This window comes from Oncorhynchus keta, chromosome 5 (genome assembly GCF_023373465.1).
Source record: "Oncorhynchus keta strain PuntledgeMale-10-30-2019 chromosome 5, Oket_V2, whole genome shotgun sequence".
NCBI lineage: Eukaryota > Metazoa > Chordata > Actinopteri > Salmoniformes > Salmonidae > Oncorhynchus > Oncorhynchus keta.
In genome coordinates, this window is record NC_068425.1 from 12,350,107 (window position 1) to 12,365,580 (window position 15,474).

At 46.1% G+C, this 15,474-nt stretch overlaps 1 protein-coding gene and 2 long non-coding RNA genes across 5 annotated transcripts in view; 2 read left to right on the forward strand and 1 right to left on the reverse strand.

The window, feature by feature from the left end:
* Window positions 1–15,474, reverse strand: part of LOC118370837 (SRC kinase signaling inhibitor 1-like) — a 174,365-nt gene that overhangs the window by 5,598 nt on the left and 153,293 nt on the right. The window contains exon 26 of the mRNA XM_052518307.1: window positions 14,151–14,282. Within this exon, the coding sequence (XP_052374267.1) occupies window positions 14,151–14,282 (132 nt within the window). The remainder of the gene's footprint in view (window positions 1–14,150; window positions 14,283–15,474) is intronic.
* On the forward strand, window positions 6,596–7,780 carry LOC127930008 (uncharacterized). Of its 3 annotated transcripts, none has more exons than XR_008136478.1 (3): window positions 6,596–7,199; window positions 7,686–7,727; window positions 7,767–7,780. It is a non-coding gene; the product is annotated as an uncharacterized LOC127930008 (long non-coding RNA). The 3 variants fall into 3 exon arrangements; XR_008136479.1 differs by lacking the exon at window positions 6,596–7,199 and adding an exon at window positions 7,238–7,281; XR_008136480.1 differs by lacking the exon at window positions 6,596–7,199 and adding an exon at window positions 7,440–7,483.
* On the forward strand, window positions 8,378–8,683 carry LOC127930007 (uncharacterized). The gene is made up of 3 exons (XR_008136477.1): window positions 8,378–8,399; window positions 8,565–8,604; window positions 8,645–8,683. It is a non-coding gene; the product is annotated as an uncharacterized LOC127930007 (long non-coding RNA).

Here is a 15,474-nt window from a genome sequence, read left to right on the forward strand (position 1 = left end):
GAGGAACAGGAGGAGGGACATGGAGAATTGGGGAAAATTGGAAAGGTTTCAGGGGGAAAAAGAGAAATGAAAAAAGAGAGTACAGTCATATAGTTGGTAGTGGTCTCCGACAGCACCCTTCCATTCACACAGACATGCGCACACACAAACATACAGAACACACACGCAAACACACCAAGGGGAGAGTGGTAGATATCTTGTGCATTGTGGGGTCAATGTAGGACATGAGAGGGTACAGGAGTCAGAGACTGCTAATACCCATGTTAAGCCAACATAGGGTAGGGGGGCTTAAGTGCGTGGACTAGGAATAGCAGGGGATGGGGTGGGGGTCAGATGCAGCTCTGTAGTCAGGTGATTGGTGCTGAGGAGGAGTCTGGAGAGGACAGGCACGGGCTGGTCCCTCACTCACTGTGCAGGGTCAGAGGTCACAGAGGCGCAGGTGGAGGGGCGGGCCGGGTGGTACAGGATGGCCCAGGAGGATCACACAGGTGACAGGGTGGTGGGTGAGGTGGTGGTGGTGCCCCAGGAACAGGTGGTGTTGAGAGGCACAGGCAGGGTGGGGTGAGGGACGAGAATTGAGAGGTGGGGGGTGAGGGAGGAGGGGTGAGATGAGAACAAGAGACAAACACAGGAAATTCAGGTTAGTATCAGCTAATGTTGATGCTAGCCAAGAGCGCCAAATACACAGAATGAGACAATATATTATTTTTTTTGTATTATGATACCAACAGTCGGAAGTGAAAATGTAACGGAAGTGTACAGGGGTTACACTGCTGTTGTCCGTTACGGTTTTGACCGTTTTTTTAATGGCCGTCCGAGTCATTAAAAATGCAAAACACATTAAATGAACATCAAGACACATATTCCCCTTTGTGTGATGCTAGAGTACACCAGTAGATGGCGCTGTGTTGGCAGTGAGACATTGTGGTAGCGCTGTACACATTACACAGTACAGGGGGGTGTATTCTCTGTAAATGCAGTCTGCCAGCATTCAGTCTCTCTCATAGAGTAAGGCTGGAGGCGAGTGTCAGCGAGTGTCAGTGCCAGGGCATGGGCACAAGACAGGCAGTGCCAAACACTAACAGAGCTATGCCAGAGCACAGGTGTGTGAGGGTCCCCTACTCTGTGATCAGTCCTACTTCGGTGCCACTGGCTGATGACACCTGTCTAGACATCTGTGCTTGTGGCTGGGGGATGAGAGGAAGAGGAAGAGTCTGATGTGACTATCCCAACTCTGTATCATCAGTCAGACAGACACTGGGAGAGAGCGATACCAGGTTTTATATCAAAGGCCATTGTTTATTTAGAGGTGACTTTGATTAAATCCAGGATTGCAAATCATTTGCTCTTGAATAACTCTTGTACATAAATATGTCAAAAGTTCTCTTCCACAAGGCAACCCACTATTTCTGAGAGGTTTCTACTCTGCCCTGCATGTTGATTGGTTGGAGGGTGTTAGTGTGGAGATTTGGAGAGGGAGAGGGGATTTGGTCTGTGTGGTTGGTCGGACAGCAGGTGCGTGTTGTGTGGCCTGTGAGGCTTTAACCTGCTCTGTTGGCTGCTGCTGTCTGCCCCCAGAGAAAGGGGCTGTTCCTTCTGCCTGAGGACACCCTCTCTCTCCTCTCTCTCCTCTCTCTCAAGCCTGGCTACCGCAACATTTATTCCGCTCTGTTAGTGCGGTAAGATAGCCTCCTCTCATCTCCAGAAGCTCAGAGCTGCCTGCCAAAAGACTGTGTCGTGGGACTGTCCCCCCCCCACTAGCCTGCTTCACAGCCAGAAGTAATAAGAAGCGAAATGGGAAATGGAAATCGAGGATTGTGGTATGAAAAGGATTCACATTGTCATGGCCTCCTTGATCTGCGCCAAGGCCAACAAACCTAAATGGTGGCTTTGAACTGTCTGTTCTTATAACAGCTCAGTGATTTAAAAAATCCTCTCATGCCTGGATGGCTCTGACGTCTCCTGGTACTGTAGCAGTGCCTAATAACAAGCAGCACAACGGCACTGAGTATCATCTCACAATGCACTGTTCAGTCTCCCACACACACACACACACACACACACACACACACACACACACACACACACACACACACACACACACACACACACACACACACACACACACACACACACACACACACACACACACACACACACACACACACACACACACACAAACACAGTACAGACAGATAACACAAATATGAAAGCTTTCGCACCACCGATAACGTCAATTCATAACACCACTGTGGATATAAGCAGAAAAGTGACAAACAGAGAAAGGATAGGACGATTAAAGGAAAGCGTGATGAGAGAGAGAGAGAGAAGGTCAGAGAGAGAGACGGTCAATGTAAGAGTTTGGGGTCAGAGGTCATCTCTGGGGAGAAGAGATCTCTTTACCTTCAGCTGTGGCTCCAGTAGAAAGGACACCCACGGTGGGCATGTCTGGGTGGGTGTGAGTCAAAAACACAGCATCAGTAGAGAGTGGGGCTACTAACTTACAACTCTATGGGAGTGGGGAAACTAAATTACAACTCTATGGGAGTGTGGAAACTAACTTGCAACTCTATGGGAGTGTGGAAACTAAATTACAACTCTATGGGTTGGGGCTAATAACTTACAACTCTATGGGAGTGGGGCTACTAACTTACAACTCAATGGGAGTGGGGCTATTAATTTACAACGCAATGGGAGTGGGGCTATTAACTTACAACTCAATGGGAGTGGGGCTATTAATTTACAACTCAATGGGAGTGGGGCTATTAATTTACAACTCAATGGGAGTGGGGCTATTAATTTACAACGCAATGGGAGTGGGGCTATTAACTTATAACTCTATGGGGGTGGGGAAACTAACTTACAACTCAATGGGAGTGGGGCTATTAATTTACAACTCAATGGGAGTGGGGCTATTAATTTACAACTCAATGGGAGTGGGGCTATTAATTTACAACGCAATGGGAGTGGGGCTATTAATTTACAACTCAATGGGAGTGGGGCTATTAACTTACAACTCAATGGGAGTGGGGCTATTAATTTACAACTCAATGGGAGTGGGGCTATTAATTTACAACTCAATGGGAGTGGGGCTATTAATTTACAACGCAATGGGAGTGGGGCTACTAACTTACAACTCTATGGGAGTGGGGCTATTAATTTACAACGCAATGGGAGTGGGGCTATTAATTTACAACTCAATGGGAGTGGGGCTACTAACATACAACTCTATGGGAGTGGGGAAACTGACTTATAACTCTATAGGAGTGGGGAAACTGACTTACAACTCTATGAGAGTGTGGAAACTAACTTATAACTCTATGGGAGTGGGGAAACTGACTTACAACTCTATGGGAGTGTGGAAACTAACTTATAACTCTATGAGAGTGTGGAAACTAACTTATAACTCTATGAGAGTGGGGAAACTGACTTACAACTCTATGAGAGTGTGGAAACTGACTGATAACTCTATAGGAGTGGGGAAACTGACTTATAACTCTATAGGAGTGGGGCTAATAACTTACAACTCTATAAGAGTGGTTAAACTGACTTACAACTCTATGGGAGTGGGGAAACTGACTTATAACTCTACAGGAGTGGGGCTACTAACTTATAACTCTATGAGAGTGGGGCTACAAACTTATAACTCTATGAGAGTGGGGCTACTAACTTACAACTCTATGGGAGTGGGGCTACAAACTTACAACTCTATGGGAGTGGGGCTACTAACTTACAACTCTATGAGAGTGTGGAAACTAACTTATAACTCTATGGGGGTGGGGCTACTAACATACAACTCTATGAGAGTGGGGAAACTAACTTACAACTCTATGGGGGTGGGGCTACTAACATACAACTCTATGAGAGTGGGGAAACTAACTTACAACTCTATGGGGGTGGGGCTACTAACATACAACTCTATGAGAGTGGGGAAACTGACTTACAACTCTATGAGAGTGTGGAAACTGACTTATAACTCTATGGGAGTGGGGAAACTGACTTATAAGTCTATAGGAGTGGGACTTACAACTCTATGAGAGTGTGGAAACTGACTTATAACTCTATGGGAGTGGGGAAACTGACTTATAACTCTATAGGAGTGGGGAAACTAACTACAACTCTAAGTGGGGAAACTGACTTATAACTCTACAGGAGTGGGGCTACTAACTAACAATTCTATGGGAGTGGGGCTACAAACTTACAACTCTATGGGAGTGGGGCTACTAACTTACAACTCTATGGGAGTGGGGCTACTAACTTACAACTCTATGAGAGTGTGGAAAGTGACTTATAACTCTATGGGAGTGGGGAAACTAACTTATAACTCTATGGGAGTGTGGAAACTAACTTATAACTCTATGGGAGTGTGGAAACTAACTTAAAACTCTATGGGAGTGTGGAAACTAACTTAAAACTCTATGAGAGTGTGGAAACTGACTTACAACTCTATAGAGAGTGGGGAAACTGACTTACAACTCTATCGAGAGAGTGGCTAAACTGACTTACAACTCTATAAGAGTGGGGAAACTAACTTATTACTCTATGAAAGTGGGGCTACTAACTTATTACTCTATGAGAGTGGGGTTACTAACTTACAACTCTATGAGAGTGGGGCTACTGACTTAGAAATCTATGAGAGTGTGGAAACTAACTTACAACTCTATAAGAGTGGGGAAACTATCTTATAACTCTATGAGAGTGGGAAACTGACTTACAACTCTATGAGAGTGGGGCTACTAACTTACAACTCTATGAGAGTGTGGAAACTAACTTATAACTCTATGAGAGTGGGGAAACTGACTTACAACTCTATGAGAGTGTGGAAACTGACTGATAACTCTATAGGAGTGGGGCTACTGACTTATAACTCTATAGAGTGGGGCTAATAACTTACAACTCTATAAGAGTGGTTAAACTGACTTACAACTCTATGGGAGTGGGGAAACTGACTTATAACTCTATGGGAGTGTGGAAACTAACTTATAACTCTATGAGAGTGTGGAAACTAACTTATAACTCTATGAGAGTGGGGAAACTGACTTACAACTCTATGAGAGTGTGGAAACTGACTGATAACTCTATAGGAGTGGGGAAACTGACTTATAACTCTATAGGAGTGGGGCTAATAACTTACAACTCTATAAGAGTGGTTAAACTGACTTACAACTCTATGGGAGTGGGGAAACTGACTTATAACTCTACAGGAGTGGGGCTACTAACTTATAACTCTATGAGAGTGGGGCTACAAACTTATAACTCTATGAGAGTGGGGCTACTAACTTACAACTCTATGGGAGTGGGGCTACAAACTTACAACTCTATGGGAGTGGGGCTACTAACTTACAACTCTATGAGAGTGTGGAAACTAACTTATAACTCTATGGGGGTGGGGCTACTAACATACAACTCTATGAGAGTGGGGAAACTAACTTACAACTCTATGGGGGTGGGGCTACTAACATACAACTCTATGAGAGTGGGGAAACTAACTTACAACTCTATGGGGGTGGGGCTACTAACATACAACTCTATGAGAGTGGGGAAACTGACTTACAACTCTATGAGAGTGTGGAAACTGACTTATAACTCTATGGGAGTGGGGAAACTGACTTATAAGTCTATAGGAGTGGGGAAACTGACTTACAACTCTATGAGAGTGTGGAAACTGACTTATAACTCTATGGGAGTGGGGAAACTGACTTATAACTCTATAGGAGTGGGGAAACTAACTTACAACTCTATGAGAGTGGGGAAACTGACTTATAACTCTACAGGAGTGGGGCTACTAACTAACAATTCTATGGGAGTGGGGCTACAAACTTACAACTCTATGGGAGTGGGGCTACTAACTTACAACTCTATGGGAGTGGGGCTACTAACTTACAACTCTATGAGAGTGTGGAAAGTGACTTATAACTCTATGGGAGTGGGGAAACTAACTTATAACTCTATGGGAGTGTGGAAACTAACTTATAACTCTATGGGAGTGTGGAAACTAACTTATAACTCTATGGGAGTGTGGAAACTAACTTAAAACTCTATGAGAGTGTGGAAACTGACTTACAACTCTATGAGAGTGGGGAAACTGACTTACAACTCTATGAGAGTGGAGCTAATAACTTACAACTCTATAAGAGTGGGGAAACTAACTTATTACTCTATGAAAGTGGGGAAACTAACTTATTACTCTATGAGAGTGGGGAAACTAACTTACAACTCTATGAGAGTGGGGAAACTGACTTAGAAATCTATGAGAGTGTGGAAACTAACTTACAACTCTATAAGAGTGGGGAAACTATCTTATAACTCTATGAGAGTGGGGAAACTGACTTACAACTCTATGAGAGTGTGGAAACTAACTTACAACTCTATAAGAGTGGGGAAACTATCTTATAACTCTATGAGAGTGTGGAAACTAACTTACAACTCTATAGGAGTGGGGGAAATTGACTTATAACTCTATAGGAGTGGGGCTACTAATTTATAACTCTATGAGAGTGGGGAAACTAACTTACAAATCTATGAGAGTGGGGGAAATTGACTTACAAATCTATGGGAGTGGGGAAACTAACTTACATCTCTGTTGGAGTGGGGAAACTAGGGGGGGCAACTTAAGTCTCTATGGGTCAACTAATATGGTGGGTGGATGGGCACCTGGCTGGCACAGTACCCTGGGCTGTATAGTATAGGTAGGCATCTGACAGTGTTCAGGTGGAGTAATGAGAGAAGGCAGACATCCATGGCATGTTATGTCAATACAAACAGCCTGCTGTCAGTCATTGAGTAGTGGGAAGATTGACTTCTGCGTCATATGTTGATTCAAATGCTCTGAAATGGGTTTAGTAATGTCTTTGTTACTATTGTTGTTGGCGCTATCTTAACTTATGGCCTGGTGCCGACTCTGAGAGAGATTGTTTTGAGTGTCTTTTCTTTGGGCGAGGGGATAGTGTTTTCACACAGCCTATTTTCAGTGTAATTATTTGCAACAGTCTGTGGACAAAGGGAGCACGCTGAGATCCTGTGTCCTCATAATGAAATAATGGGATTCATTTTCCTCTCAGTGGGCTAGAAGGAGGCCACTCCACCCCTACAGCTTTCCAAAAACAGGGAAAAAGAGGGAGGGAACAAGAGACACACGGGGAGAGAGAGAAAGACAGAGGTGGGAAAAGAGAGACACAGGGGGAGAGAGAGAAAGACAGGTGGGAAAAGAGAGACACAGGGGGAGAGAGAGAAAGACAGAGGTGGGAAAAGAGAGACACAGGGGGAGAGAGAGAAAGACAGGTGGGAAAAGAGAGACACAGGGGGAGAGAGAGAAAGACAGAGGTGGGAAAAGAGAGACACGGGGGAGAGAGAGAAAGACAGGTGGGAAAAGAGAGACACAGGGGGAGAGAGAGAAAGACAGGTGGGAAAAGAGAGACACGGGGGAGAGAGAGAAAGACAGAGGTGGGAAAAGAGAGACACAGGGGGAGAGAGAGAAAGACAGGTGGGAAAAGAGAGACACAGGGGGAGAGAGAGAAAGACAGGTGGGAAAAGAGAGACACGGGGGAGAGAGAGAAAGACAGGTGGGAAAAGAGAGACACAGGGGAGAGAGAGAAAGACAGAGGTGGGAAAAGAGAGACACAGGGGGAGAGAGAGAAAGACAGAGCTGAGAAAAGAGAGACACAGGGGGAGAGAGAGAAAGACAGAGGTGGGAAAAGAGAGACACAGGGGGAGAGAGAGAAAGACAGGTGGGAAAAGAGAGACACGGGGGAGAGAGAGAAAGACAGAGGTGGGAAAAGAGAGACACAGGGGGAGAGAGAGAAAGACAGGTGGGAAAAGAGAGACACAGGGGGAGAGAGAAAGACAGGTGGGAAAAGAGAGACACGGGGGAGAGAGAGAAAGACAGGTGGGAAAAGAGAGACACAGGGGGAGAGAGAGAAAGACAGGTGGGAAAAGAGAGACACGGGGGAGAGAGAGAAAGACAGGTGGGAAAAGAGAGACACAGGGGGAGAGAGAGAAAGACAGAGGTGGGAAAAGAGAGACACGGGGGAGAGAGAGAAAGACAGAGGTGGGAAAAGAGAGACACAGGGGAGAGAGAGAAAGACAGAGGTGGGAAAAGAGAGACACAGGGGGAGAGAGAGAAAGACAGGTGGGAAAAGAGAGACACGGGGGAGAGAGAAAAGACAGAGGTGGGAAAAGAGAGACACAGGGGGAGAGAGAGAAAGACAGAGGTGGGAAAAGAGAGACACAGGGGGAGAGAGAGAAAGGCAGAGGTGGGAAAAGAGAGACACAGGGGGAGAGAGAGAAAGACAGAGGTGGGAAAAGAGAGACACAGGGGAGAGAGAGAAAGAAAGACAGGGGAGAGGAGAAAGACAGAGGTGGGAAAAGAGAGACACAGGGGGAGAGAGAGAAAGACAGAGGTGGGAAAAGAGAGACACGGGGGAGAGAGAGAAAGACAGAGGTGGGAAAAGAGAGACACGGGGGAGAGAGAGAAAGACAGAGGTGGGAAAAGAGAGACACGGGGGAGAGAGAGAAAGACAGTGGAGGGAAGAAAGAGAGACACAGGGGGAGAGAGAGAAAGACAGGTGGGAAAAGAGAGACACAGGGGGAGAGAGAGAAAGACAGGTGGGAAAGAGAGACACGGGGGAGAGAAAGAAAGACAGAGGTGGGAAAAGAGAGACACGGGGGAGAGAGAGAAAGACAGGTGGGAAAAGAGAGACACAGGGGGAGAGAGAGAAAGACAGAGGTGGGAAAAGAGAGACAGCCAAATTGAAAGAACAATAAATAATAGGGATGAAAAAGATTGGTCAGTAAGGAAGGAGTGATGAATAAAATGGAGGAAGAGAGAGAAAGCGAGTGACAGCTGAAGGGAGCACACTGAGAGGAAGCACTGTGCTCTTCATATTGAATAATCAATGATTGCACTGACACAACTGAGTACTGTACTGATTAGCCTCAGCCTACATTGGGAGACAAGGGAATTAGAGATTCCTCCCATGTTTACCTACATAGCTACTAGTCAGCCCAGTCTCATAACACACTCTCTCTATATATTATATATGCATCTCTCTCTCTCTGTCTCTCGCTACATCTTTCTCTGCCCAGCCCTCTCTCTCTCTGCATGCTGGGAGTGATTGGTGCATGCTGGGAATTGTTTGAGTGAAGGAGTGCGTGTGTTGTGGAGAGTTAGATATTCACAACTTTCTTTCGGTTTGCTATTTCTTGGTAGCATTTATTTGGTTTTCTTCTGTGCATGATTAAGGTTATTAAGTATTGTGTTTTTCGTATCGAAATTACCCTGATTTTGGCAGGGATGGCAGCCCGAATGGGGATGCCGTCCCTGTCACTTCGGCACGGCTTTAGGTGTGTTACTGAAGCTACTGTCACGGTGGAGGAGTTTCTGGTCGCGGTAGGAGAGAAGGTAGGATACGAGAATGTTGCTTATGCATCCCGGATGAATAAAGCGGGGGTGGTATTTCTTAAAGAAGAGTGTCTTGTTGATCGGATGGTTGAGCATGGCGTACTTCTTAAAGGAATGTTTATTCAATTTACGCCGCTTTATTCAAGTTACGGTAACGATTTCAAATGTACCGCCGTTTATTCCTAATGAGCTATTGGAGCGCGAGTTATTGCGCTTTGGGAAGTTCACCAGTTCAATGAAGGTTGTCCCGTTGGGTTGCAAACACCCGGCGTTGAAACAGGTAATGTCATTTCGGAGACAGGTGTTTATGTTTTTGGACTCACCGGAGCAGACTTCAGAGTTATCGTTTAAAATCAAGTATGACAATAGACTGTATATGGCTTATGCTAGTACGGGTAGTCAACTCTCTTTTGAGTGTGGGGATGTTGGTCATAAGCGACATGTTTGCCCGAAAAGGGAGAAGGTAGAGGGAGGGGTGCAGGTGGTCATCGATAGCGGTAGAACAGCCACAAGCACCGGTTGCTGAGGAACAAGTTATCCGTGTTGAGGGCACGGAGTTGCAACTTGTATTAGAGGGAAATGTTATGCAGCAGAAAAGTATTGTTGTAGAAGGTAAGGATGTATCTGAAGAGCCAGTTCCTCAGATTAGTGAGCAGGTGCCCAGTACGAGTGCTGGGGTAAAGGAGGGGGTTCATGTGGAGCTAAGCTCCCAGGTGGTGGAGGAGATGCCCGCTATGAGTAATGGGGTACAGGAGGGGGTTCATGTGGAGCTAGGCTCCCAGGTAGTGGAGGAGATGCCCACTACGAGTGCTGGGGTTCATGTGGAGCTAGGCTCCCAGGTAGTGGAGGAGATGCCCACTACGAGTGCTGGGGTTCATGTGGAGCTAGGCTCCCAGGTAGTGGAGGAGATGCCCACTACGAGTAATGAGGTTCAGGTGGGGCTAGTCTCCCAGGTAGTGGAGGAGATGCCCACTACGAGTGCTGGGGTTCATGTGGAGCTAGGCTCCCAGGTAGTGGAGGAGATGCCTGGTACGAGTGATGAGGTGCAAGTGGGGAGTGTTGAAAGGGGTGTGGTAGAGGGGAGTCAGTTGTCTGTGGTCTCAGCTGAGGATCAGGAGAAGGATATGGATATCTCTTTTGATATGACAGCTGCTGGTGAGGACTCAGTTTATGATCTAGAGGAGGTAAATGAGTTTCTGGATCAGACTTTTGGGAAATCTGTCAAATTGGCAGATTATTTTGATGTTGATACATTTGTGAGGTCAGCTGTGATGTTACAGAAGACAGTGGGGTTAGACCAATTGAGTGAGAAGAAGCGGTTTCGCTTGAGGAAATTTGTTACTGCTGTTGCAGCAGCAAAAGGTGGTGGGAAACGTGGTCAGGTTAATAAGAGAAGATTAAAATAATGATGATGATCATGCTTCATAGGGTGTTTTTTTTCTCTTTGGTTTCTCTGTGGGCTCTGCTTTTCTTTTCTCTTTTCTATATGGAGGTACTAAGGGGAGGTTCTCTCAGTATGAATGGGGGAAGGGACAGGAATAAGTGGGCTTGGGTATTAGAAGTAATAAAACAGAAAAGGCTTCATGTAGTTTTCCTACAGGAGACACATAGTGATGAGGAAAATGAGTTTGACTGGGGTATGTGGTGGGAGGGGCAGCATATTCTCAGTCATGGTGCTAATTTCAGTGCTGGGGTGGCAATCTTGTTTTCCTCGGGTTTAGGGGTGACTGTGGTATCTACAACAGATATTGTCAAGGGTCGGGTTTTATTGGTCAAGGTGGATGTTATGGTTATTTTTATTATTATTTTTTTTTTGAATGTTTATGCTCCTAATAAGAGTACAGAGCGTATTGCTGTATTTGATCAAATAAAGGAAACCTTAAGACAGTGTGACCAAGAGGGGTGTATGGTTTTAGGGGGGAACTGGAACTGTACAGTGGATTTCACTGTTGATCGCACCGCTGAAGAACCTCACCTGCGGTCAGCCACTTGCCTGTCTGGCCTATTAACTGAGTTTGAGCTTTCGGATGTGTGGAGAGTAAGGAATGCAAACGTTAAGCAGTACACATGGCTAAAAGTTAATGAAGGTCGTGTCCGTGCAGCAAGGTTAGACAGGTTGTATGTATCTGAGCAATACTGTAGTAGGGTTGGAAGGTTAGACAAGTTGTATGTATCTGTATGTATAGCCGGATGATTGTGACTCTCTGTGTACTGAACAGTTGTTACACGGTCTTCCTCAATTGGGACCTGAGCAGAGAGTCGCATTGGACTCTGACATTACTCTGCAAGAGCTGTCCACAGCAGTTATGCAGCTCTCAACAGGCCGAGCCCCTGGCATTGATGGTTTACCATCTGAGTTTTATAAGCATTTTTGGGGGTCTATTGTAGAGGATTTTTATGAAGTGGTGTGTGAATCCTTTCATGAGGGTTATCTTCCTGTATCCTGTCAACGTGTGGTGCTTTCACTGTTGCCAAAAAAGGGGGATTTGATTGAACCAATGCTTTGTTTTTTAAGAACGAAGCTTACTGGTTTCTCTGTGCCAGGTGTAAGGAAGGGTCCCACGATAGCACTGTCTGCGTATGCAGATGACAAGACCGTTTTTATTACAGGGGGTGAAGATGTTAAGGTTGCCCCAGCTGTCTTATAGGGGAAGGGTACTGGTAGCTCATAATCTTGCTGCCTATACCCTGTGGCACAGACTAATGATTTTGCAGCCACCAAAAGTTCTGGTACAAGAGCTTCAGAGGACCCTTGTCAATTTCTTCTGGTCTGGACAACACTGGATTAAAACTGCAGCCCTGTACCTGCCACTGCACGAGGGTGGGCAAGGCCTGGTGGACATTTCCTCTAGGATCATGGCTTTCCGGCTTCAAGCAGCCCAGAGACTGTTGTACAGTGACGGTTCTAGCTGGGTCGACACAGCCTACACACTGATGAGGAGAGCGGGCTGTTTGGGCTTAGACAAGTACCTTTTCCTCTTAAAGATGGGGGGGGTTGAATTGCCTGGCCAGACTCCATTTTATGAGTCTGTTATGCAGGCTTGGAGAGTCCTTGTCAGGCCGGCACGCCACCAGGGATGTGGCTTTTTGAAGAGCCTCTTTTTTATAACACTGCCATCCAGTCCCGTGCTCTGGGTTCAGCCAGTCTATGTTCATGCCTGCTAGGCGTGGGGTGTACCAAGCTGGGTCATCTGATGCGGAGCAGGAGCAGATCGTTGGAGGAGCTGGGAGAAAGAGAAGGGATCCGATCATCTCGCTTACTGAGGAAGGTCGTCGCTGAGGTCTTTGACTCCTTGCCAGTACTTCATCTGCAGTATGTGACTGACACTTCCAAATCTGATTGGTGGAAGGAGGGTCTGGATTATATGTTCCCTGCACTGATTGTTAGTGCTGCGATGGGGGCATTTGAGGAGGACGTGGGGATGCTGCATTCCTTCCATACCCTGGAGCTGGGGGAGTTCAAGGAGGTGGGAAAGAAGGCCATGTACAGAATATGTGTAAAGGTGTCCGATGCCTCTTCCCTGGAAGGGGTGAAATCGACGAGGTGGGCAGGTGTGCTTGGTCCAGGTGCCTCCCCAAAACGCTGTTGGCGATCATTATACAAACTGCCTATTGATAAGAGGACAGCTGACCTCCAATGGAGGATAATACATGGAGCTATAGCCACTAACATGCATCTGGTACACCTGGATCCTACTGTTGGGGAGGGGTGTCCATTCTGTGCTGAGTCTGAAACTCTGGCACATCTGTTTTTACAGTGTCCCAGGTTGGTCGGGATAATTGAACTGATCACTGATTGGTTCTCAGCATTGGGAGAGGTTTTCCTTTCCGAACTGTATATATTGGGGCCAAAGTACAGGTATAGTCAAAAGGGTGTAGTTGTGTTGCTTAATTTTGTGTTAGGGGCAGCAAAATTAGCGATATGGAAGACCCGAAAGAACAGTATTTGGGGACAGGGGTCTGTGGATGTGGTGGGAATGCTGGAGGGAATGTTGGCAGCGAGACTAAGGGTTGAGTTTGCCTATTATAATTTGTCAACAATATTGATCTGTTTATGAGTATATGGGGTATTCAGAGGCTGTTGTGTCTAGTTACTGTGGAGGAGGAATTGGAGTTGTGTTTTTAATTGATGTGCAACTGGTTTTGTATGAGTATTTATTGTGTTGTGGGCTCCCAGACCCAATAAAGATGATATAAAACAAAAACAAAAAAACTCTCTCTCTCACACACACATGAATGGCTCCCTCTCTGAATTCTCCCTCTCCCAATCAAAGTATTTTTAGCATGTAGAGGGGGTTTGGGTGCACTTCAGTGCTCTGGTATTTTTCAAGTAACATTGACATTAAAGCTTATTTCATTGACATGACTCCTGCCTGCACTAGAGAAGAAAGTTCTCTCTCAGCTCGACTTTGTTCTGACATGGCTGATCAGTTCCATTTCCCCGTCTCCCCTGGGTCCCCTTGCATCTCCCAACTTATAACCCAACATCCTCCAAAACCTTCAGGTGCCCTGGTGCACTACACTATCGATTCCATACACTATCTATATCCCCTTTATCAAACAGGACCCTAGTAGTACTAGTGGCTCTGGCTAATCCATCGACGGTCTATGGACTAAGAAGTCACACCAAGATATGGAGGTACACTAGTACAACAGTGGAATAGGCCACCTTGTGCAGAAGATGGAGGTGCGGGGTCAGTTAGGTAGGGGCAGTCAGTAGTAGATGATCGGTCTCACTAGAATACAGTACCTGCTGCTGGCCCTTGAGGAAGTCTTCCCTCGTGCCAGTTTTGGTCTTCTCTGTGCCGCTCTGCTGCAGGTGCTTCAGTCTGGAGGCAGCCGAGGAGTGGACTTTACCCACAGCTGAAGAGCTGTTGCCTCCCTGGAGAAGGAGACAAGTAGAGGAGAAGTGGGGAGAGAAGTGTATTAGTGTCACAGAGGACGAACAGATTTACATTTCATTCCTTTTAATCAGACATATACCAACTCAATAGAAGCTCTCACCCAGTACCCCCGCCGGCTGCTGAAAGCCCTAAGATCAGGGTCCTCACTCTAGCCCTCGCTGAAACACCTCCCTGCTATCCGCCCCACTGACTTTCACTACATCATTACACACTGGCTGCAGAAGATCTGACAAACAGGTGAATATGGAAATGGAAAATTCAAAGTGGTGTTTGCGTAGCGTGGCTGCACCAGGGGCTCCATCATACGATGTCGTCGGCTCAACCATTTTCTCTGCCTCTAATATGCAAAAAGTAAATACGCACCCACTCACTCCAACACACATCCTATCTACTCCCCAACCTCCTCCACACACGCACATTGGCTAATAGGAAAGGCAGTGCATATGATTACAGGAGACGGAGCGCCCAGTATGGTATGCTAATATGAATCATTCAGGGGTAGAGTAGGGAACCTGGGTGAAGGATCTGATTGGCCTAATGAGACCCAGTTAAAGGCAGTGGTGGTTACATTGCTAAGGGTGATGCAACAAGGTGTGAAAATGCTGCAACTCCACACAAAACCCCACGTCAAGCCCACGGGACCTGTTTCTCCAGCTGAACGGCCGAGAGGAGAAACAGTCCCTGACAGTCAGCCCCACTGTAGCTTGGCACTCCACTGCAGTTGGACTGAATGAAAGTCCATGTACACACTGAGACAACATGGCGGTCCATGCTACAGTCTACCTCTTCACCTGTCTATCTCTAACTCTCTATTTATCATCATTATTCAACCATGTATTTCATTTTGGGAGCTTTACAAGGAGAGTTGACCTAAAGGTGAAATGACAAACTCCGACTCCCAGCATGCAATGAGCCCTCCGAGGTCTGGTCTGCCCTATGCTAATGATTTACTATGGGATAATGAAAACAACAGTGTGCGTCTGTATTCAGTTTCAGACCAATTTGTAAACAAGTTTCAACATTTTGTTTGTCGATAAGCCGAAAGAAAGTTCAAGGTAAAGCTATAATAGTTGAGTATGCAGGTAACTGGTAATTGATTACAGAGACGAGAGAAGCAGCAAAGGACAAAGACAAGACAAAAACAAAGACGTGAAGAAAGGGGGGGAAATA